The sequence below is a fragment of the Aulostomus chinensis genome, chromosome 23, assembly GCF_037954235.1.
Source record: "Aulostomus chinensis isolate RoL2024-O1b breed Wild chromosome 23, RoL_Achi_v1.0, whole genome shotgun sequence".
Lineage (NCBI taxonomy): Eukaryota > Metazoa > Chordata > Actinopteri > Syngnathiformes > Aulostomidae > Aulostomus > Aulostomus chinensis.
Window position 1 is genome coordinate 22,322,693 of NC_141342.1, and position 24,934 is coordinate 22,347,626.

At 45.3% G+C, this 24,934-nt stretch overlaps 1 protein-coding gene across 4 annotated transcripts; it reads left to right on the top strand.

Moving 5' to 3' along the window:
• The first annotated feature begins 55 nt into the window (after nucleotides 1–55).
• On the top strand, nucleotides 56–23,491 carry LOC147240118 (vesicle-fusing ATPase-like). Of its 4 annotated transcripts, XM_086196451.1 has the most exons (22): nucleotides 56–153; nucleotides 304–424; nucleotides 2,000–2,085; nucleotides 2,537–2,633; nucleotides 3,545–3,584; nucleotides 4,786–4,952; nucleotides 5,192–5,299; nucleotides 5,494–5,569; nucleotides 6,431–6,586; nucleotides 9,873–10,072; nucleotides 13,455–13,620; nucleotides 13,728–13,802; nucleotides 14,485–14,672; nucleotides 15,543–15,638; nucleotides 16,300–16,456; nucleotides 16,562–16,695; nucleotides 16,995–17,061; nucleotides 17,185–17,264; nucleotides 19,480–19,614; nucleotides 21,168–21,281; nucleotides 23,273–23,328; nucleotides 23,424–23,491. In XM_086196451.1, exons 2-22 carry the CDS (start codon nucleotides 413–415, stop codon nucleotides 23,452–23,454), a joined length of 2,241 nt encoding a protein of 746 aa, XP_086052577.1. In that variant the 5' UTR covers nucleotides 56–153; nucleotides 304–412; the 3' UTR covers nucleotides 23,455–23,491. The 4 variants fall into 4 exon arrangements, with proteins under 4 accessions (XP_086052577.1, XP_086052579.1, XP_086052580.1 ...); XM_086196454.1 differs by lacking the exons at nucleotides 56–153; nucleotides 304–424; nucleotides 2,000–2,085 and adding exons at nucleotides 3,355–3,450; nucleotides 4,386–4,668 and having other exon boundaries at nucleotides 2,544–2,633; XM_086196453.1 differs by lacking the exons at nucleotides 56–153; nucleotides 304–424; nucleotides 2,000–2,085 and adding an exon at nucleotides 4,386–4,668.
• Nucleotides 23,492–24,934: the final 1,443 nt, after the last annotated feature.

Consider the following 24,934-nt stretch of genomic DNA (forward strand, 5'->3'; position numbering starts at 1 on the left):
ACGTCACACCAGCTCTCCTTGTTTTTTACAATGGAAGTGAGAGGAGACATTTTACAGTCAGTGTAGGTTTGGCATCACGCGCCGTCGGTGTTGAGACGGATTTCTACGCTCTTCCTAGTTCCCGTTTTCCCGATCTTTGCTGCAGTATTTTGTGTAACTTTACCGTCTCTTTTAAAGTATCAGTAACTGCACTTTTGTTATTGAAACGTCTCAGCTAATATCTATTCACTATATTTTTTATTCTCGTAATCTATCGGGAAAAATCCTGATTGACTTCAGCTCTGCGCTTTCTTCTACCCGTAGCGTACGCGATGACGTAATGCGACGTTTCCATTCCCGCCTCTTGCAACGTCATCACTAGTTCTGACAGCGGAGTGTTTCTGCTGAAGTGAGCACGGATAAAAACACAAAGATGACTTCCCGGGTGAGTTTATCTGGTCAGAATACTATCACAAGTACTACACGAACGGCACACACTGAGTATAACAGTACTAAAGTGTAGGAATACTCGCACTTGTTAGCTTGTGTGGCACTCAAACACTTGTCATTCAATCTTGGTCGCCAGCCCGGAAAACGTCAGGACCATCTTATGACCAGTATTGCTAGCATGTTAGCTGTAACTTTTAGCAGCTGTGTAGAGACCTAATGGCTCCGGAACTGCGACACAAGTGCGTCTTTGTGCTTGAAATAAAACTGACAGAAACTTTTAGAAGCCAAATGAAGTTTCCTCCATGAAGGAAGGGAAACGGCGTCAAACCGGTTTAAAGGCAGAAGGCGAGTAAGGCGACCGGGACGGAGCCTGAGCTCAGCAGCTCCTTCACAACTCAGCGGCTGCTGCTCAACACAGAAACTGTCTTCCTGTTTGGACTGTAACGCGGCTAGAAACCGTGCTGAACCAGGTAAACCTGCCTGGGTCCAGAAGTGCACCTGACCCTGCCATGGTGAATCAGGTCCTGGATGTCCTGCGGTGCACCGGACCAGCGATTTACGATATTGGTCGATATTTTACAACTGATGCTGCCGAAAGCTGGTATTGACCTCTTGTAATATTATCAGTATAAAGTTTCTGTGCCATTTAACTTTGTGCCAGGAATGGACACAAGCAATGTTTTCCAGCTCAAGTAGATGTATGAATGACTGCAGGGAGGATGGGTTCCCCAGAAAGCTGCTGTCAGGATGCAGGGAAGAGCCATCAGTTACCATTTGATATAGAAAATGTCACCACCGCTAGCAAAACATGGCAGCAGAACGGATTATAAAATCTGAACATTAGTTAAGCCTGTACAGTGGAAACTTTGTAGAAATATGTTAGTGGACACAGGATTTTCTCTCAGATGAGACAAAGATGAAGGAAGAGTGGGGACCAGGGTGGTCTACATAATGGTGTGTCTCTCTCTCTCTCTCTCTTTTAAGAAAAAAAATCTTTATTTTATTTCCAGTAAGCAAAGAGAAGGGACTAACATATCGGTGTTGACCCGACTTAAAAAGACTGATATGTGCTGATGCTGATGACATCTGGGTGTTGTGGGTCCCTACGAGGGCCGCAGGACCAGCAGAGGGAAGCATAATAGCAGTGTAAAGGAGGGCAAAGTCTGTAGGAGATGGTGTGGAGGCAGGACATCTCTGCATCATCACAGTATCTCAGTTAAAATGATATCTTCACACAATGTCACAAATATTGCATCTCCCTGTGCTTTGAAAGTGGCAGCAGGCCATATTGTGATTTTATTAGATTGCAATGAACTGTGTGGCTGTAATTTTGACACTTTCCTATCATTTTTGTTATTTATCAGAGGCACCAATGTCCACAAATGCAGGCCTCTTCTGTCATTTTGGTTTAAAAGTAACTGAAAGCTCCACTGCATCACATCCTCATGTGTCATCCTCAATGAATGTGCCCTCACATTCAAGCCCTCAAGCACGGTCCTCATGGCCGCCATCTCTCTGGATGTTTGTGTCTTGATTCAAAAGTGAAACTGATTTTTTTCTCTGTATTCAGATCATGCAAGTGACCCGATGCCCGTCAGATGAACTCTCGCTGACCAACTGTGCCGTCATCAGTGAGAAGGAGCAGCAGTTTGAGGAGTGAGTGCCTCAGCGTGCTTCATGCTAGCTGTGTTGGCGTGAGGGTGTGAAGTGAGTCTGTCAGCAGAGGGACGGGGATTCCAGCTTTGTTGCTGATGTTAATGGAGCTTTGTGGAGGGCGACAGCCCCGAACAAAGACAGAAAGAAGCCCACTGAAGTTTATCCATTAGACACAGTGAGCATGTGTTTTTTTGCATGGTCAATGGAGGTTTGCAGTCTCTGACTCTTTCATCTAAAAGCCGTCTCTGCTGGGTGTGACAGGCACTCGAACTAGAAGTTATTTGACACACAGGTAACTTTTAGGAGCCAGAGGAAGAAAACAAGACCTGTGTCAGCTGGTGCACCTGATGGAAAACTCGAGCTGCTCCAGTGAAAGAGGAGGAGCAATAATATCTGAGTTGACACTTTTCTCATTAATCCTCTTTTTTCCCAAATGTCCATCTCAATGCAGACATGTGATTGTGCGCAATTTAAACCACAAGTACGTGTTCACCTTGAAGAATCATCACGATGTGAGCTCCGGGTCCATCGGCTTCAGTCTGCCTCAGGTAGGCTTCATGATTTTAACCCAATTAGACAGAGAAACGCCTCGAGGAACCTTTCGGGGGTTTTGTGAATAGAAACTGAGGGTTTTCCTCAAAACTTTGACTGTGACCGTTATTTCTCTACCTCTGTAGCAGAAGGAAACATTCAGTGGGAAGCCTCACCCTGTGGCTTCTGTGTCTGTGCTCTCCTGGCCATTAAATACTGTGGATTTAACCTCACCACTGTGACGCCTGATAGCTGCAGTGAATTGCTGTTCATTTTTTGAAGATGTCATTCAAATCAGTTAGTGAATATGACCTGTAAGGTATTGAATGTTTGACCAACCTTCAGTTCTCGCTGTTATAGACAGAGATTGTTCTTGGTAGTGATGTATTATTCTGACAAGTAGACACATTACCTGTCTTGGTGGGTTGCTTGTGGTTCTTTGCTTGACCTCTGTGTCTATGACTGCCTTTTCCTCTTTTAACCCTCCCTCTCTCCGCTGCTCCTCCTCCGTCTCTAACCTCGGCAGCCTCACTGGCACAGGTACTACTGTAACCTCCTCAACACTGTCTGATTCAGCCTCAGCACTTCATCCCCACTGTTGCTGTCACGTAGTTCACTTATTTATTTGTACCACTGCATATGCTGAACTAACCAGTGCAGTGCCTGGCGGGTCAGGGGCAGATTCAAGGGTTGTGGGACATCACCAGACGTGTCTTACTTTCACTTTCTTACTTTTAGTGGCATGATTGACATCTCAGACCCTTCAACCTGAAACTCAGCACCACACTTACTCAGCGATGTACATGCCAAGGAGATCAGATGAACAGTTGTTGAGTTAGTGGCAGACATACAGAGATTTCTTGTATTTATAGGACAGATGTAGACAACATAACCCTAAATCCATTTGTTGTGCTCTCTGTCTCTGTAGAGGAAATGGGCCGGCCTGTCCATCGGACAAGAGGTTGAAGGTGAGGGGAACATGTTGTGCTCATTTCCTGCTGTGAGTGGAAATGAAAATTCATTTCTTTTTTTGTCTCTTCTTCACTTATTCGTCGTAGTCTGCATGGCTCTCAGCTCTGGGGCTCATAGGAAATGTGGTCGTCATCCCAGGAAAGCACCACTGCTTTGTCCTCCTGGGCCACTAAACTCATCAACACAGGAATATTCCTTGTAGAAGCTTGGAAATAACTGGTTGGATTCCAAACTCTCATGCCAGGCACTACTGAAGTGTCTGGACCGCGAGGCTCCGTTAGGCTGGAACAGAAAAATGTATTTGTTTACAATTGGAAGATGAAAACTTAATTGTCATCTTATGGCAAAAGAACTTGATCTAAGTAACTCTTAGCGCTGGCTGCAAACTGGATGAGTATCAGAATTTGATGCACTTATAAGTTTTCAGTAATTTCATAAAAGCACAGTAGTTTTACAAAGGTAGAAAGTAATAACCCTGAGAAATGAAGGAGACTTTGAGTGGTTGCTGCTGGTCGAGGTGATTCTGTCAGACTGATGTCCATCGACTGATGATTGGTGCTCAACTGTCGTTCTCCCCCTCAACCACTTGCGCCACTGTTGTCAAACCTGAAGAATGTGTAGGATTGACTTCAGGTGCCTGTCACACGTGAGGTCAGTGGTTGTAAGAGGAGGTGATTTATCCGGCGTGGGGGGAGAAAGTAGAACTGTACGAGTGGGTGGTGTCCCTGTCAGAGGCTGCTTAGCTTGTGGAGAGGGAGAACTGTTCTTTGATCAAATGTTTCACTCTGTTCCCTCAGGCCAAAGAGGCGCTGGAGGACAGAGCTTCATCATGATGATCCAGACACACTTCCATCTTCCCTCCTATTCGTATCTGATCAAAGCACTGATCTCACTGACTTGAATTTACCTTACAAAAACATTTTCATTACATTTTATATTCATGTTTGTTCGACACAGGACGGCAGGTGAAATGAAGTGACACCACACAAACACTTGAGCTCAGCTGTCTCTGAGAGAGAGACTGTTGTTATCAGCTGATACTTCAGGCCGTGGTACCGGACATGATAACGTGATATTGAGGTGTCCGTCGTTATATTTCTGGACCGATCTGTTGAATGGAGCGATAAAACTTTGGTGTCCCGCGTTGGTGGATGAGAAACCTCACCATCTCCATCCTGTGTCTTTTCTCTCCTCCAGTCACCAACTACAAGTTTGACAAGTCCAAACAGTGCATCAGCACCATGATAGCAGAGATCGACTTCCTGCAGAAGAAGAACGTGGAAAGTAATCCTTACGACTCGGACAAGATGGCCAGCGAGTTCATTCAGCATTTTAACAACCAGGCTTTCAGTGTCGGCCAGCAGGTACTGCAGTCTCAACATTAACCAGCAGGGGGAGACCCTGAGCTGAGTCATGGACTTCCTGACTGCTGCTTAACAGCTTTTCAAGAGTCTCAATCATTCATTTAGTTGGAGAAAATTTTGTATGTGTCAAACTGTAAACATCTACAAGAATATTTTGTGGAAGGTTGAATTTCTTGTATTCACTGGGAGTTGTTTTTACATCTGTCTTCATTTGATTTCCTGCATGTGTGTTGGTCTAGCTGGCGTTCAGCTTTTGCGGTAAGCTGTTTAGCTTGCTGATAAAGGATATGGAGGCCATGGACCCCAGCATCCTCAAGGGAGATCACACCTCCAGCAAAAAGCCAAAGGTTGATGTTCATTCACTTCTCTACTGTGCCATCAGAGATTTACAGACAGTGTCTGCAGCGTAGAGTCTCTATGCACAGGGTGACAGATGTGCAGTTTTCACTTCGCAGGGCATCATTTAGAAGTAGCAGAGCGATGGAAGTCATAAGTGCTGATTGTGTGTCGTGTGTCTTCTCATCTGTTCATCTTTCCTCAGATTGAAATCGGACTGTTGCTGGCGAACAGTCAGGTGATATTTGAGAAGTCGGAGAGCTCCTCCATGACGCTGATAGGTGAATGGCAGCAACATGTAGGGTTTATATACTGCATACATTTATCAGATGACGGCAATGAAGCTGACTTTTAAAGGTCTTGGTCTCCTACAATCAAATAATAAAAGAATACACTTGCTATGATTGCTACTTTCCCCTCTGTTTTCCCTTAAATAATGGCTGAAAACATAAAGGCGTAGCCAAAAGAACATTCTGGCTAAAATGAAATAGCTTGTAGGGTTTTTTTAAAAATGTTCTTTTAAACTCTGAACTCTTTGAAGCCTGAATGCTGTAAAAGTGTAGATCGCTTCATTATGTTGTTTTAGATGAAGAGAGCATCATTTGAGCCCATCAAAGTGTGATGTTTTAAACACATGAGTGTTGGTGTGTGTGTGTGGGTGTGTATGTTTGTGTGGGTGGGAGTTTGTGCACGCAATATAGGGGTGTTTTGTTTTATACCACACTCACTGCTTTGAAATCTTAGACTTTCTCAAGAAGGTGCGATTGAAGTGTTGTACTATCTTGGCAGAATGACGGTTCTCTTTAACAACACAAGGGGGCGCACTGCACACATGTAGCTGTGTTTCCTATTAGGTTGGCTGAGGTACATAAATGAGACCACCTGTGATTGAGTTTACCTCAAGAAGAAGTCGAATATTTCTGTCATTTGAATGTTGTGGTAGTTTGTTCAACAAGTCAGCCAGAAACAGAACCTGAACTAAGATGGTGTTAAAGTCCACTCGTCTGGGGACGGTACCTGCTGAGGGGGCCAGACTCCTGCTTTAATGTAGTCAGCAGGTAGCAACTGGCGTGAATCAGAAACACAAGGCGTCTTCTCCTTGTGCAGCAGGCTCAGGCTCTCTTGTTGTCTGACCCCTCCAGGAAAGGCCAAGACCCGAGAGTCTCGCCAGTCCATCATCAGTCCAAACTGGAACTTCGAGAAGATGGGTATCGGGGGCCTGGACAAGGAGTTTTCTGGCATCTTCCGAAGAGCCTTCGCCTCTCGCGTCTTCCCTCCAGACATTGTTGAACAGATGGGTCAGTCTCCAACTCATTGGTTTGTCTTCACTCTTGCTGCCCTGAATCTCTGTTTATTGAGATCATTTCTTATTTCTCTGTGGCTTCGATCTTGAGTGCATCTCAAAACACTTGATCTCAAAACGGATTCTCCCTCATTTTAAATCTGCAGCACTCATCAATCCTCTGTTTTTCCTCGTTAGATCAATCAAGTTAGAGTCCATGAGGCAAACCGGTCCGAGAGCTGGGTGTTGTTGGAAATGTTGGATTCTAGTCCCTTCATCTAAACTGACTTGAAACTGACTTTGATACAAGTTTCCAAAAAAAATACTTTGGTACTGATTAAAAACTATTGTAACAAAATGAAAATGACATGACAAGTAAATGGTTTTAGTTTTCAGTGCCTCCATGAGAGTGGACCAGTGAGGGACAACGTGTACGTCATGGTCCCAAGATGGAGGCTGTTCCCACGCTTTGATGATATCTTGTTTGTATATTTGATCGTATCTCCTGGCCACAAATTATTCAGTTAGGCAGGAATAAGTAATATCTCATTTCCAGAAAGTATTTCCTCTCTCGGTGGTCTGACCTCATGGTCTTTTTATACTCAAAGCAGTTTCACAACATAAAAAACCCACAATGTGGAGTTTTACTCGTCGCTGTTGACACTCGCGATTAGATAATCAGCTGTCTTCAAAACTCAGCACCAAAGAAGTTCAATATCCATGTCGAACTAAACTTTAACATTGTGTTTAAGTCCCTTGAATCTGTGAAACCCAAAATCAACAATTAACACGCAGGTTAGAATCCCACTGGTGTGTCAGCCGTGACTAAAGGCCCTGGCATCCCTGCCGGTGCCTCCTGCGCTCATGAACACTCCCTCCACAGCTGTCAGCTCACAGAGATGATTCACTCGGGGAGGAAGGAGCCATCAGCTCTTCTTCTCTGTGACTCATCTCCTTCCCTCCCACGCAGTCGCATCAGGCCGAATCCCTGTGAAAATCTGCTGTACACACCTCTGAGCTACAAACACACACACATACACACACACATACACACACACACAGACACTCTCTCCAAGGGTCCAAGCAGTGTGAGCCGACCTTTAGCTGAGTGGTGGTGGGCAGAAGCCGGCCTTTGGCAGAGGCCAGCTGGCTGTGCTGATGAGATGGTCTGGCCTGATAGAGCGCCCGGCTAAATGTAACCCTGTAATTGACCGGCGAGGGGAGCAGTGAGGGCAGCTGGTGACCGGGGGGTGGTGGGCAAGTGTGCATCACACATTTGTAGGTTGAAAGGTTTTGCTCAGAGAGGTGAAGACTAGGGGCTTCAGTGCTTTCTCCCTCAACACAATCGCTGACTCTTCCCTGCTTTCCAGGAGGCACGTCCTTCCGTCCTCACCTGTCATCCTTCAGCAGCCCGAAATGGCATCTCAGACTCTCATCAAGGGCCTCTCAATTAGTCTGGCTAAATGTCAATAAGCAGGTGCTAAAGGCTGCTTGTGATAAGACCCCCACTGTAAACGGGTGCAGAGTCAACACAAAGACAGGAAACCAACAGCTGCTGGTGATGAGAACAATTACAAACCCACAACTGTCCATATTGTCGACTTTTTGAACACAAGCTGTCAAAACTGCCAATTCTCTCTTTGTCAAATTAGAAAGTAAATAACAAGATATTATATTTTTCTAAAAGGGTAGCTGTAATCTTCTTAAAATCAGACAATTTAAAACTGATAGTTAGGGAAGTGTTTTGTTTTTTGTTTTTTTACCAATCAGTAGGTTTCACAAGTTTTATGCAACAATGTAAGGAAACGAAGTTCCCAAGGCAATGATTACTTTACACTTAGCCTTTTTTGAAGATGCTGCCTTTCACCAGGAAAAATAAAGGAATGCATCAACTCATTAGTTAGCTTAGCCCACTGGCTGGTAAGTGGGTGGGAAGTGTTAACATCAGCTAGCTCAGGTCCAGGTTAGTAAGTTTAGCCAAATGGCTGGTAGTGGGAGGGAAGTGTTAGCATCAGCTAGCACAGGTCCAGGCTAGTTATCTTAGTCCAATGGCTGGTAGTGGGTGGGAAGTGTGAGCATCAGCTAGCTCAGGTCCATGCTAGTTAGCTTAGCCCGATGACTGGTAGTGGGAAGGAAGTGTTAGCATCAGCTAGCTCAGGTCCAGGCTAGTTATCTTAGCACAGTGGCTGGTAGTGGGTGGGAAGTGTTAGCATCAGCTAGCTCAGGTCCAGGCTAGCTAGCTTAGCCCATTGGCTGGTGGTGGGTGGAAGTGTTAGCATCAGCTCGCTCAGGTCCAGGCTAGTTAACTTAGCCCAATAGCTGGTAGTGGGTGGAAAGTGTTAGCATCAGCTAGCTCAGGTCCAGGCTAGCTAGCTTAGCCCATTGGCTGGTGGTGGGTGGAAGTGTTAGCATCAGCTCGCTCAGGTCCAGGCTAGTTAGCTTAGCCCAATAGCTGGTAGTGGGTGGGAAGTGTTAGCATCAGCTAGCTCAGGTCCAGGATGCTGGTGTGTCCAGCAGGAATCCTCCTCCTCCTCATGATCAGAAGCAGCAGTCGCTCTTCTAGTCCTCAACAAACCTTTGGTTCTGTTGACCCAAGTTCCAGTGGAGCATTGGAGGTGCTGCGTCAAATCACTGCTCCCAGTCAGGAAAGTAGTTCCGGCTACATGTCTGATTCTACCACTACAACGTCTCCTCATGCTAAACTGGTATTCATCACCAAGGTTACACACAACCCTCCTGATATTAATGCAGGCAGAGACGGAGCTACGCTAACACTTCCCACCCACTACCAGTCACTGTGCTAAGCTAACTAGCCTGGGTCTCAGCTTCCTAAAGGAGGGTCTCTGTCTTCCTGTCTGATTTTGGGGACGATGGACTATGAGAGGCTTTCTGTAAAAGTGGGCGTGTTCCTTCACCGTTCCATGAAAACGGCAAGGTAACATTCTTAACATGAGGCACATTCCAAGCTACTGAGGCAAGTAGAACATTGGAAAATAACTAGTCAGAAGTGTTTTAAATAAATAATCTTGACTGATATTGATTCATATCAGCATCAGATTTATTTCTGAGGAATGCAGAATGTCAAAGCTCAGCTGATTTGACCGCATGGATCACCGCGGTGCCATCTCATACTTGTAATTACATAACCGCTGCTGCTTAGTTAACATTTTTGAAACATGTGATTAAAAGTCTGATGTTGGGTTTCTACCAAACAAAGTTACAGGCTTAAGATGATTAGCAGAAACATGTGCTGTGTGTGTAAGTTTCTGGTCAAGGTCAGTTGTCTCTGTGGTTGTCTCCAGGCTGTAAGCATGTGAAGGGAATCCTGCTCTACGGACCCCCAGGCTGCGGTAAAACCCTAATGGCACGACAGATTGGCAAGATGCTCAAGGCCCGGGAGCCAAAGATTGTCAACGGCCCCGAGATCCTCAACAAGTACGTGGGAGAGTCTGAGGCCAACATTAGGAAGCTGTTTGCAGATGCAGAGGACGAGCAGAAGAGGGTGAGGACACGTTACACAGTGCAAGTGTTTTCCTCAGAGACATCAAGTGTCTTGGCCCCTGATCCAAGTCCATCGATACAGAGTCCTGACCCAATATTTGTACTTTCTTAGACGATACAGCTGCCCACTTCAGGTCCATAACAGTTACTGCAATCAGTCTCATGTGACGATTGATTAGCTCTTCATTAAAAAAACAAGTTGCTTCTTTTTGATGCAAATTAGGACAAATTCCCTCAAAATGCTACGAAGTCAACAAATACAGGATGGATGTGGAACCTGAAAACACCTCCGGGCCACAGCCTTCAACAAATCCACTGCAAAATAATGGAGCGTTAATCTCTACAAAGAATGAATCAATCAGTTGTTGCAGCTCTATGTGACAGCTGACATTACATCAAACGATCTGATTCAGATCAGCTAAGAATGCCTTGCTGTGTCCTGGACCTTCATGTCCAGTTTTTGCTGGTTCGTGAGCTGGAATATTAGAAAAACTGCATTGATGCTTTTAGAGCTAAGAACAGTTTCATTTGTTTGGAATCTGCTGAACTTATTAGAAGTCACATGTCAGAATCCGTCCTCGACCCCGTCAACCCCAGAATCACAGACAACCATTTCATCCATCCAAACAGAAACTTGCTAATTTCTCCAGGAGTGGACAGATCTGCCCTTTAGACAGACGTAGCTATAATAACGTGTGTGTGTGTGTGTGTGTGTGTGTGTGTGTGTGGAGGACAGTTGAAACCCAGCAGTGCTGTGTTGGTTTGGATGGTGAGACACTAGCATCAAGCCTCACTCTTCACCACCTTATGAGGGGCTGGGTTTTCTTTGACCTTGAATTAAAGGTCACAGTCACACACACACACCACTGTGTGAGAAGCACAGCCCCACACCTGCTTTAAATGCTACATCTAAGATTGACGGGTCTGGAGATGGAGGGATAACACCCCCCCACCAGCCGCACCCTGCTGCCTTCTCACTCTGTTCATCATCTGTCGCTGAGTTGGGGGTTCTTACCAACTTTGAGTCAGGAGAAATTGGATCCACCAGTAAACACCAGACTGGTGGAGGTTCAGTTCTACATCGGATCCACCAGTAAACACCAGACTGGTGGATGTTGGAGGTTCAGTTCTACATCGGATCCACCAGTAAACACCAGACTGGTGGATGTTTGAGGTTCAGTTCTACATCAGATCCACCAGTAACACCAGACCGGTGGATGTTGGAGGTTCAGTTCTACATCAGATCCACCAGTAACACCAGACCGGTGGATGGTGGAGGTTCAGTTCTCCATCAGATCCACCAGTAAACACCAGACCGGTGGATGTTGGAGGTTCAGTTCTCCATCAGATCCACCAGTAAACGCCAGACCAGTGGATGTTTGAGGTTCAGTTCTACATCAGATCCACCAGTAACACCAGACCGGTGGATGGTGGAGGTTCAGTTCTCCATCAGATCCACCAGTAAACACCAGACCGGTGGATGGTGGAGGTTCAGTTCTCCATCAGATCCACCAGTAAACACCAGACCATTGGATGTTTGAGGTTCAGTTCTACATCGGATCCACCAGTAAACACCAGACTGGTGGATGTTGGAGGTTCAGTTCTACATCGGATCCACCAGTAAACACCAGACTGGTGGATGTTTGAGGTTCAGTTCTACATCAGATCCACCAGTAACACCAGACCGGTGGATGGTGGAGGTTCAGTTCTACATCAGATCCACCAGTAAACACCAGACCGGTGGATGGTGGAGGTTCAGTTCTACATCAGATCCACCAGTAAACACCAGACTTGTGGATGGTGGAGGTTCAGTTCTACATCAGATCCACCAGTAACACCAGACCGGTGGATGGTGGAGGTTCAGTTCTACATCAGATCCACCAGTAACACCAGACTTGTGGATGGTAGAGGTTCAGTTCTACATCAGATCCACCAGTAAACACCAGACCGGTGGATGTTGGAGGTTCAGTTCTACATCAGATCCACCAGTAAACACCAGACCGGTGGATGTTGGAGGTTCAGTTCTATATCAGATCCACCAGTAAACACCAGACCGGTGGATGGTGGAGGTTCAGTTCTACATCAGATCCACCAGTAAACACCAGACCGGTGGATGTTGGAGGTTCAGTTCTATATCAGATCCACCAGTAAACACCAGACCGGTGGATGGTGGAGGTTCAGTTCTACATCAGATCCACCAGTAAACACCAGACCGGTGGATGGTGGAGGTTCAGTTCTATATCAGATCCACCAGTAAACACCAGACCGGTGGATGGTGGAGGTTCAGTTCTACATCAGATCCACCAGTAAACACCAGACCGGTGGATGTTGGAGGTTCAGTTCTATATCAGATCCACCAGTAAACACCAGACCGGTGGATGGTGGAGGTTCAGTTCTACATCAGATCCACCAGTAAACACCAGACCGGTGGATGGTGGAGGTTCAGTTCTATATCAGATCCACCAGTAAACACCAGACTGGTGGATGGTGGAGTGGTGGAGTCTTAAAAACCTGGGTTGCTAACAAGAGTCTAGAGGAGCCTACAGAGGTCATGGAGGTCATTAAAGGTCATCAGGGGAAACACAAGAAGCCTGAAGCTTCATGATGGTGACCTTGAAGTCATGTAACCCTGGTGTAGCTCCTTCATAGGATAACGTTAGCTGGACTGCAAAAATACCTCATAACTAAGGAAACAGATGTATCCATCAGCCATGGTCAGAATATCACAATCATATTTTTGGAAGCTTGAAATATCTTCAGTACGTCTCTTCACCCTTTCTACCGGTACCAGGAAGCATTAACTGTAATTTATAATCAACTCTACTTATTCAGAAAACATTCCCTGACCAGGGACCAGACCACATTTCAGAAGCCGTCCGTTTCTATTGGGAGACCCAGAGCTTGGATCAGTGACACTGTTATGTGTTGAAATCCAGTTTTAGACTGCGTAAGACTGCATGTTATGTTGACTTCAGAAGGTGAGCCAGTTCGTCTCCTTCAATTTCCCCCAAGTCCCAAAAATCTTTGGTGTCTCTGAAAGCCTCAAGGTTTGTGACAGTAAAAGTGAAGCTGCATGTCCTAAACATTTGACTTTTATGTAATGTGACGTTTTACACCAAATTGTGACCTTTTGTTATGTTTAAAACTACGCAACTGGTCAGAAACACCCCTAAACATCTTGGCAGGGACACATTTCAGGATATTAGAGTACAGAATGAACATGAAAATATGTTTGGTGTTGTTTTGTGTGTTTTTTCCTCAGTAACTTGGTCCATTAGCTGTCTGAGTTGTTCAGGTAAATTACAGTTTAAAACTGGGGGAGTGAAATATTCCGCTCAAAGTTCAACTCTCGAAACTATTTCTGTCCTGTTTTTCCTGATCAGCTCGGTGCCAACAGCGGTCTTCATATCATCATATTTGATGAGATTGATGCAATTTGTAAACAGCGAGGCAGCATGGCAGGAAGCACCGGCGTCCACGACACCGTGGTCAACCAGCTGCTGTCCAAGATCGACGGCGTGGAGCAGCTCAACAACATCTTGGTCATAGGTGCAGCTGCACACTCTTCATCATCAGCTCCACAAACTGGTCAAAGCTAAACACACGCGCCAACGCTCTGCTTGGATCACTCATCTGTCCATCTGTGTCTCCCTCAGGTATGACCAACAGACCTGACCTGATAGACGAGGCCCTGCTGAGGCCGGGAAGACTGGAAGTAAAGATGGAGATCGGTGAGAGAGCAGAGCTCAGGCTTCCAACTAACAAGAATTAGCATTGGGATTTTCCTCCTCCTGTGTCACTAAGTGAGTTGAGGTTGTTCTGATAAGCAGAGTGAAATAGAAAAAGGCCTGGATCAGATTGATGGTCACCTAATTCAACCAAAGCTGATGCCTTTTTAAGTTGAAATGTAGGTTTCAGTAGCTTAGACTGTTTACTATTTAATGCAAATTAAAAAAAATCAGTCATTAATAATTAATTCTAAATCCCATACATTTTCAGCCATTTATTTCCTTTTTTAAGAGTTTGTCAAGTTTAACAGAGATGAAAGTCGTCCTCACAGTGACAGCTAACTAGTCACTCGATAGCAACATGGACGCTCAGCACTCTCTGCTGGGACTGAAGAACTGACCAGACTAACCCAAACTTTATTTTGGTTGTTCTGTAATTCTGTCACGTTTCCGTCGATGGATTCAGTCCAGAATGTGGGTGGCACTGTTGTCAAACAAGCACCAGAGTTTCTCCTCTTTGGCTTCTGTACTTTGTCGCCGCCAAGGAGATATAACCAATCAGATCCGCTTCAAATTCCAAACTCTGGCTGATTGTTCCTCAAACTCAGTACTGTCCTCCTACCAGACTCCTCAACTTGAAGACAAATCTTTGCTTTGCTGAGACCTCCCTCTCCACCTCCCTCAGGGTTACCAGATGAAAAGGGGCGCATTCAGATCCTCAACATCCACACAGCAAAGATGCGTCAGTACGACCTGCTGGCCAGCGATGTGGACATCAAGGAGCTGGCCTTCGAGACCAAGAACTACAGTGGTGCTGAGCTGGAAGGTCTGGTCAGGGCTGCTCAGTCCACCGCCATGAACAGACACATCAAGGTCAGAGTCCTCCAGGGAACGCTGCTCTTCAACATTGTGATCATCATCTGTGTGGTACAGCAGGATTTTTAAAGTTGCTACACTGGTTCCATTTGTTCTCTCTGCCACGGAGCACAAGTCACGCACAGCGAATGTGGCCAGTGTTGCTGCACCAAATGATTAGAGTGATTGACTGCACCGACCATTGCTGCTGTCTTGTTGGGCCGGGTGTGTTCCTGCCCTCAGTCCTGCTCGTGTCCCTCACTGGGACACTGTTGGTCCCCACTGACATTAAATTGATTCTTTTTCAACCCCCAAACTGCTATTTCATGTTATGATGCTCCTGACGAGTCAGGTAGTCGATTCAAAGTTCTGGATGCGGTCCAATAACTGATGAAGGGTCCATTTTCTATCATTCTGCTTTAAATTCTCATTGAGTTTATTTCGTGGAAAATTGAATGATTGTTTCTCTAAAGTTTTAATGAGGAGTTGAATGTGTCGGGTTCTAAAACACGATACTGACCCCCTCAGGTAGAGGAGGGAGGAAGAATAGAACCCAGGTGTGTGTGTGTGTGTGTGTGTGTGTGTGTGTGTGTGTGTGTGCGCGTGCGCGCGTTAAGTTAAGGTGAAGTTTTCTTCTGTTCAGCGTTCCGCCCCCACTGACACACACAAATATTAGCGGGTGATGATGGACGAGGGCCTCACACACGCCTGCTGGTGTTCATGGTAACTCCTCTAACCACTGATTCTTCCCTCCTCACTGTCAGACCTTTTTGCTCTCAAAAATTGAGCATCTAAATCATTATCACTGGGTCACAGAGTTCATTCAGTAAGAAAAGTCTGTGTGTGTGTGTGTGTGTGTGTGTGTGTGTGTGTGTGTGTGTGTTGTAGGCCAGCAACACAGTGGAGGTCAACATTGAGACAGCAGAGAAGCTGCAGGTCAGCAGACTCGACTTCATGGCCTCGCTGAATAACGACATTAAACCTGTAAGTCCCTCTGCATCACTCTTCATCCTTTTTCTGGAACTAGACATCACTTGAACGTAGCATCATGAGTATCGTTCTCGTTCTTACCAACAAAACCAAGTCCTCCAGATCATGTATGGAGAACAAGAACCAAACCCTCCCTGGGTGCCTCATACCAGGTTCATATAGTGAGGAAAACCCAGAATAAGTGAAAGTTGTTGAAATTTGCTTCCAAATACCTGAATACCAATGATTGCCTTAATATGTGGTTCAGACTGAGAAAAACCTCTCTTGGTTAATATCAAGTACTTCAGTCATTTTTCTCTTCTATCAAAACGTTTGTCAGTAATTGAATGTGCTCTGGTCAACACTGATGTGGATTTCATGTGTCAACAAACTTTTCAGAAAATGTGGCCAAGAAATATTCCCTCAACAACAAGGAATAGTCCTGCAAATTCATTCAATAATTATTCAACAGTGAACAGAGACACACAAACTATGATAAGAAATCATGAGATACTGATGGGTGTGACTAACTATTCTTTCTTGCTAATTATACTAGCTATTTTCCTATGTATATAAACATAGATCATGTTTGAGGAATTTCAATAGCACATTTTCTGTTTTGCCTCCACCTTAAATTGAGCCACAAAAAGTAGTAAATGAACTCTTCTCTCTGCAGGCGTTTGGCACCAACCAGGAGGACTACGCCAGCTACATCATGAATGGGATCGTCCGGTGGGGTGACCCGGTGTCAGCGGTCCTGGAGGACGGGGAGCTGCTGGTGCAGCAGACAAAGAACAGCGATCGCACACCACTGGTGTCTGTGCTGTTGGAGGGTATGACACACACACACACACACACACACACACACACACACACTATAGGAAATAACTTGCACCTGTGATTGTAACACTGTAACTGTGATTGTTCCTGTCTGCCAGGTCCACCTAACAGTGGGAAGACGGCGCTGGCAGCAAAGATCTCTGAAGACTCCCAGTTCCCTTTCATCAAGATCTGCTCCCCCGACAAGATGATCGGACACTCCGAGATCGCCAAATGCCAAGCCATCAAAAAGGTAATCAAAACCAAAACAGCTCACAGGTAAAAGGAACATGCCGGCCCTCAGAGGCAGACCAGAACATCGAGAACCTTCTCATGGGGGCTAAAAAAAATAGAAAGGCTGGCAAAGAATGTCTGTTTGTAGAAAATGTGTTTCAGTTAAATTCACTCAATTACTTGATTATCTGGCTAATTATAAATATTAATAAGAACTATTTTTAAATCAAACTTGAGTTGTCTGTGTCTGTAAAAAACAGGTTAAAAGTGTGTTTCTGGTGTGATTCTGACATGTTTGCACCTTTTTCCCTGTGACAGATATTTGAAGACGCTTACAAGTCCCAGCTCAGCTGTGTGGTGGTGGATGACATTGAGCGCCTGCTGGGTTCGTGTTCATCCACGTCGCATCATGTTGCTGTTCAGATTTGATCAACTTCTGTTCTGTTTTTATCAAATGAGGTTGTGAGTCAGTCTTGGTGTAAACAGTGTGTTTCTGCTGGATGTTCAGACTACGTCCCCATCGGCCCTCGATTCTCTAACCTGGTGCTTCAAGCTCTGCTGGTGCTGCTGAAGAAGCCCCCTCCCAAGGTAACAAACACTAACAATTATTTCTGGTGGAGCCTTGTTGTGCTGCTAGTCCTCGGGTGGCAGATAGAGGGCAGCAGATCATACGGATGCCAGCTGAAAGTCTTGTGAGGTTTTGTTGGAGGTCTTTGGCTGTATCTGGCATACGTGAGCGAGTGTGTGTGAGTGTTTTCACTCCAGGCCCGTTGTGCTCTGAGTGAATGGTGGTGGTAGAGAGCCATTTCTCATAGTTTCTTTGGTTGTAGCTTGTGTGTGTGTGCGTCTGTTGTTGATGGGTTTGTGAATGAGAGCGCAGCCCGCTACATGGCTGCATGTGCATGAGAAGTGGCGCGGGGCCGGGTGTTGAATGCCTGGCTGCAGCGCTCCTCCGGGGTTGTAAAGCGCTGGGCCCAGCGGGGTGCCTGGGGCCAGGGGAGGCCAGGGCGACACGGAGGAGAATGGGCTCTGTGAGAGAGCCAGGACCTGGCAGCGCCGCCGCCTGTGTGGCACCTCATCTGCATGCAGCATCACAACCCCCCACGCCATGGGGGGGCAGCCGGCAGCCATAATCCCCCTGTCTACTCGCCACTCCTCTGCCTCTCCTCCTTCTCCTGGTCCTCCTCCAACTGGACGGCTTACTGCTGCTACAATTATTGAGCTTCTCCTCTTTCTCTGGTTATCTGTCCTGTTGTCCTCTCCTCACCTCTGTCCATCTCTTCTCTTCGCGACTCTGTGATCCGGCTAGAAAAGGTCAACATTTGATAAGTGGCCTTGTTAGAAAAAAGAGTCGATGCTCTAAATGGGAAGTGAAAACAAAACATTTAATTCTGGTTAAGAAATAAAAAAGGAACTGGCAAGAAGAACATACAGATGTGTGTTTCAGAGTGAAATAAAGTTGTCGAACATCTGAACGTGAGCAATGTGTGTCACAGCTTTAGAAGCTGCTCCAGCACCAAACTAATACCTTCTGTTTGATTCAGTATCTCTGGCGTGGGCTGAATGAATAGTTGTGTCGGAGCGCTGAAACTTCACATTCACAGAACAGCAGTCGATGTATACATTCACATATTCTTTGACTGCTTCTCCAGAAATTCTGTTGAAAACAGCAACTCATTCGGAGGGATCCAACTTGTGACTTTGAGAAATAACAAGACATGAAAGCTTCCTCACCCTTGGTTCAGAATCACTTGAGCTGGAGGCAGGAGTCACAGTGTCACTATAAGACCTCGCCAGGAGTCACACACCTGATGACAGGGCGGGATGGAATTTGGGCAAATGCCAGAATGGTGGCAAAGAATGGACTGGTTCAAATTCAGTAGACTTTGATTGAATATTTTTTCCTTCAAAAAGCAATGTGTTGAACACACAGTGACCTAAACCAGGTGAAAATGGCCCAGTTGTACACTTTAATGGAAATGTTGACAGATTTACTGAGGGGAGGGTCAAGGCAGAGGCGACTGGCTAAAATTAAATGACTTCGTATGTGCCCGTCTTTTACAAACATTGGGACTGTTATTGATCCCTGTCCATCACTGTGTAGACGAAATATCGACATCATTGTTGCTTCATGGGAGCGATATGTCAGCGTGAGCTTCCACGATCCACTCGGAGAAGTCAAAAGTCACTGTGACTGTGCAGAACAACTCAAAGCTTCCCGTGTTGGTTAAATCGCCTCAGTCTTCATTACACAAACAGGTAAACGCCAGCTTGACTCGTGAGCAGAGGTCTGCACGGTTTTAACTTGATCTCACTAAAGCAAGTGACTATGATAAAGAGCAGTGTTGAGAGCTGATGGAGTCTCTGCGCCCATCGTCCGGCTCTTCGGTCTCTGTCTCCATTCCTTTTCTCATTTAAATGCTGAGTCATGTAAAAATGGCTTCAGTATAAGAAATTGTGATTATCTGGAGTTGTTTAGAACATGCTGATTCAAGGGTTATTCTGTTTAAAATCATATCTGATAGCTGGTTGGATATAATCTTAAAAAAACGTCTGTTTTTAGGAGGAGAGCGTCTTGTGGTAGACTCAATTCTTTAGAGTTTTGGACAAGAGGTGATGTTTTTGTGTAAGAAATGATGTTTATGTATGATGGATGTTTCACCGCTGGATCATTATGTGGATGTCATCATCTGGGTTTGAAACTTGTTTGTGCACAACAAACAACATAACTAACAAATGTCGATGGGGAGAATTCAGCCCCAAGAGGAAGTCGTCTCTGAAGTCACACTTTTGTCTCTTTCAGGGTCGCAAACTGCTGATCATCGGCACCACAAGTCGTAAAGACGTCCTTCAGGAAATGGAGATGTTGGACGCTTTCAGCACCACCGTGCACGTCCCCAACATTTCTAGGGGGGAGCAGCTTGTCGAGGCTCTGGAGGTAAAACACACACACCAGCACTGTATGTACACATATGCACACCCCATGTATGTGTGCTAATGCAGGCAGAAACCAGTTCATACACAATCAGTGGTTTACATCAACAGTCGGCTCTCAGTTAGGTCACTTAATGGGATTAATGCTGTACTGGTACACACAAGTTAGTGATACTTTTTACTTTTGACTGCTCATCTGAATTCAGGGTGGAATACCATCGTGGGACCTCAGGATGAAACGTTGGATGGTGTTTGCGCGTTAGCTACGTGTTTACATGTGTGCCTAAAGTCCAGTTTGAGTTGGACTGACACAATAAATCAACTTCTTCTGATTCAGATTCAGAAAACGTTATTTATTCCCATGGGGGGCAATTAAGGGAGCAGAGAGCCGTACAGTTGGTTACACAACAACAACACAACAACATACGTTAGGTTAGGGAGTGCAGGGGGAAGCAGGGGAGCGGTCTGTACGTCCCAGAGTCAGCAGCAGCAGCAGCAGCAGCAGCAGCAGCAGCAGCAGCAGCAGCAGCAGCAGCAGCAGCAGCAGCAGCAGCAGCAGCAGCAGCAGCTACCTTGGACAGTGCATTATTGAAGTAGTGGTAACATCATCACTGTAGTGAGGTCACACCAGCATGTGGAAACACGACAGCTGTTCCTCACAAGATGTTGTGTTATGTTTTTTTATTATTATTATCATTAGTATTATCATTATTATCCTCATTATTATTATTATTGTTATTATCATCCTCATTATTATTATCCTTATTATTGTTGTAATTATTATTATCATCCTCATTATTATTATTATTATTGTTATTAATATTATTATCATCCTCATTATTATTATTATTGTTGTTATTATTATTATTGTTGTTATTATTATTGTCCTCATTATTATTATTATTATTGTTATTATTATTATCATCATTATTGTTATTATTATTGTCCTCATTATTATTATTATTGTTGTTATTATTGTTATTATCCTCATTATTATTATTATTATTATTATTATTGTTGTTGTTATTATTATTATCATCCTCATTATTATTATTATTATTGTTATTAATATTATTATCATCCTCATTATTATTATTATTGTTGTTATTATTATTGTCCTCATTATTATTATTATTATTGTTATTATTATTATCATCATTATTGTTATTATTATTGTCCTCATTATTATTATTATTGTTGTTATTATTGTTATTATCCTCATTATTATTATTATTATTATTATTATTATTGTTGTTGTTATTATTATTATCATCCTCATTATTATTATTATTATTGTTATTAATATTATTATCATCCTCATTATTATTATTATTGTTGTTATTATTATTGTCCTCATTATTATTATTATTGTTGTTATTATTATTATCATCATTATTGTTATTATTATTGTCCTCATTATTATTATTATTGTTGTTATTATTGTTATTATCCTCATTATTATTATTATTATTATTATTATTATTATTGTTATTATTGTTCTAATTCCAGTATGCATTGAGCTACAATTTGTGATGCTGTCCCGTCCCCCCCCCACAGCTGCTGGGCAGTTTCCAGGACAAAGAGCGAGCTAGCATCGCTAACGCCGTGAAGGGTCAGAGTCTCTGGATCGGCATCAAAAAGTTACTCATGCTGATTGAAATGGCAGCACAGGTGAGAAAGAGAAGCCTTCCTCAACTTTTCAGCTTTAAGACGAGCGCTTTGTGACTCCGCTCGTCCGACTGAATCAGCTGTTTGCAAGACACGTCGTCCAGACACTCGTGGTCCCGGAGGTTGAACCCTGCTGATTTAGGACTCACCTCACTCTCCGAGTCATTTGCAGAGGAACACAGGCTTAACGTGGTTTTAGAGGCAATGTGGAGATGCCATTCCTTGTGAGAGTCACACCACATCTACGATGAATCAGGGACAAACCCTTGGTGCTGAGTCTCCGTGCTGGAAATATCCTATAAATCCTGTAAAGCCTTATAGTGTTGAAACACGGCTCGAAGTTTTTCTGTTAAAAATGTCCCACACTCTTTCCTCTGAGACATTTATGTGATATATGCTGGTGCATAAACAGTGTCAGTGAGGGGCAGCAATCGTCACACACAACTCTGGACTTGGCCTCTGGCTCAGCGTGGTCACAGTGAGGCAGGCTCGCCCTCCTCTTCCTCGACATCAGTCAACAGAATCACCATAACCTGTCATCCGTGCACTTGAATGAAAAACGGTGTGGCTTTGCTGATGATGAGTCGAGCAGAAGGATCCAGGACATTTCTGGGTCACAAACGCTCCTCTGGACGGTTGAGTTCCAATGGGCTCATAGTTATGAAACCATCTTCTCCCCAGCTTTCCAAGTCACATTCACGTGGTCTGAGTCATGGAGAAGCCGCTCGGCTCTTCCACCCTTCCACCACTCAACACAACAACAAGCTTGAACACAGCCAACTGTGGTGAGAAGAATGAAAACAGAGACCAAGTAAGAAGTCTTGGCGTCTGTGCGCCACCTCGTGTGTGCAGACGCTCGACTTCTACTGATGTAGGCTGCTCACCTCTGGGGCCTCTGAGGGTTCTGGTTCCACCCACGGACCTGTGCTCTTCTACAGGTCCTGTTTAAGAGGTTGACACTCATATCCTTCTGTGCGTTTGTAACTGTGACCAACGGCATCTTCTAAAGCCTGGACCTGATTTTGCCCAGATGCCTTCAGGAATTATGATGCTGCCGTCGCGGGAGGATGTGGCTCCAGATCCGACCGCTCCACAGCTGCAGCACTGAACCGGAGATGCTGACAGTCAGTGGCGGTCTGATTAAGTTGATTTTGGCCTCAGTTGAACGAATATGGCAGCTAGAAATACAACATTCTGGTTGCCTGCATCTGCCAAGTGTCACCTTGACTGCTGATCCCAATAAGAATGGGACGGACTTACAACCTGAAGACAGAAAGCCTCCGGGCCACAACTGCAGCAGAGGCCGTTACACGGAACAGCCCCTGGGTTCTGTTTTTACAAACTTACCTCATTCTTGCCATGCTAACTTCCTGTTTGGCGAAAACATCAGAACCTACAGTGTCTCGGGCATTACTGGTAGGTACTGATACGCTGGATAGGACTTGGTTTTCAGGTCTGATGTTTGATCTGTACATCCATTTTAGTGGTGTTCGGTTGGAGCCGGCAAACGGCGAGCAGTAGCAGCAGAACATGACCTCAGTCTGACTGCTGGCGGCTGTTAATTTCTCGCTCAGACTGTGTGTCTGCGGCACGCTGACGACGTGTACGGCAGTTTGTTGAGGCTGGATGTTGTGTAATTGCTGTGGTATGCAGTAATGCAGCCACACACACACACACACGCACGCCTGAAGAAGTATGAACCTGTGTTTGCTGAGACATGCTGCAAACAGCATTCATAGGAAGTCTTGGGCCTTTTTTCCCTCTCATTCCGCTGCTGCGCTGCTCTCGTGTCTACAGGCGATTGCAGGCCTACAGTGCGTTACGCCATTGGTCCCACGAATTCTACTGCCTCTCCCCCTCCCTAAAAGCTGCTCACACCCTCGAGCGTGATCTCCAGAACCTGCTGCTGGTTTGCAGGAGGACCGGAGCCCGAGTGAAGGTCTGTTCCCTCTATAATGGTGAGAGCACTAAAACGTGCCTTGTTGTTTCTGTAGATGGATCCTGACTACCGGGTCAGCAAGTTCCTGAGTCTACTGAAAGAGGAAGGAGCGTAAGTCTTCTTCTTTATTTCCCCCAAACATGGATGCAGTGCTTTCTGCTTGAGTCTTGCACCAAGCGTGATGACCCCTGTTGTTCTCCCTGCAGGCTGGGGTCTGACAGGTTCATGGCCATCTAGACAGAACCGAGCCACTGGCGGAGGAGTTCTTAAACTGGTGAGACGCTGTCAGGATACATGCTCCCATTTGATCTCCGACTCAGATCTTCCTGTCTTTCTTTCTGCGTTCCACGCGGTACTTTGCACAACGTGAACATTTACAATCAGAAAAACCCAGCCTGCACCCGGACTAAATACCGGGCCCGATGCAGGACAAAGAAATACACTCATGAAGGGATTCAAACAACCGATGGAAGAAGATCCCATGGCAAACAACAGGCTGTGAAGTGTAATGAACAAGTACGATGAATAAAGAACAAGCATTGTAGAACTCAGCTGGTACCTTCAAATGCACTGAACTTGTGTGTAGAAGAGCCTGACAGCTGGATGAAGCTGGTCTGAGGCCAGATGTTGAGGTGTTGGGACAGTTACAAATAAACCATCAGTAAATGCCTGTAGTTGTTAAAACATCCGCCACTCTCTTTTACCAGGAACTGTAGAAAACTGGATAAACCAAGTGGGCGAGACGTCTGCATCTGAAAAGTGAAGCCAAAGTTCTTTAAACCTGCCGTCCTCCCAGTGAGCAGCAGGGGGCGACTCCTCCCCTTGATTCTCAAGAAAGTGACCAAACTTCTCCATTCATGACCTGAAGAAACATTGCTCTTTGACTTTAAGCACAAAAGCTTAAACTTGAGGTTGTAAAACGTCACACCGGCTCCGTCGACACCAAACTTATTTTTTAATTACAAGTATTCAAAAAAATGTTCTTATTTTGTTGGCATTTTGCATGTAATTAAATTGTGTTGTTTACTGTTCATCACCAAATAGTGTGTCACAGACGGAACGTGCCTGATGGCTGCCTCTGCGGCACTCTCATGGCTACGGGGCCCCGCCGCGATAAAAGTTGTTCCCTGGATTGAATTCCTTTGCATTGGCCGGATATTTGTTGTTCCTTCAATTTATTTTGTGGCCACAACATAACCTGTTCCCAGTTTTTTCATGAATTAGTTGTTGCCACAGATTACTGAACATGGAAACCTCACGGCCGCTGACGTTCTGTCTCTGTTCATGGCCTCTCCGGGCCTCCGTACTCGTCCGCTCAGTCAAGGCAACGGTCAGGAGCCGAGCCAGGTGGCGTTTCTGTTTTTGACAACCAACGCTCCCTCTGTGCTACAGTCAATGAAACCTCCCTTTCCTAACATCCTGATGATGCGTTCCTGAATCATGTCCTCCTCTGGCGGGGTCCCCAGCGGGACGAGACACTCAGAACCCGCCTCTTAGGAAGGGCTTGACTCTGCAGCGCCCGCATGTCTCCTCACGAGTCTCTGTCGCTCTCTCCCCTCAGCTGCTGAAGATGCCTGGACGAGGCCGAAGGACACGAGCCGGAGACGAGCACCCTTCCTTCCTTCCTTCCTTCCTTCTTTCTTACTTCCTTCCTTACTCCTGAAGCTCGGTGCCTCCACAGCGTGAGAAATGAGTGTAAAATACCAGCTGATCGTGT

Bases quoted from the DNA above. Each gene is read 5' to 3' on its own strand.
- LOC147240118 (XM_086196451.1), top strand. The intron at 16,457-16,561 runs GTATGACACACA...CCTGTCTGCCAG, and splicing joins GGTGTCTGTGCTGTTGGAGG to GTCCACCTAACAGTGGGAAG. The intron at 17,062-17,184 runs GTTCGTGTTCAT...CTGGATGTTCAG, and splicing joins TGACATTGAGCGCCTGCTGG to ACTACGTCCCCATCGGCCCT.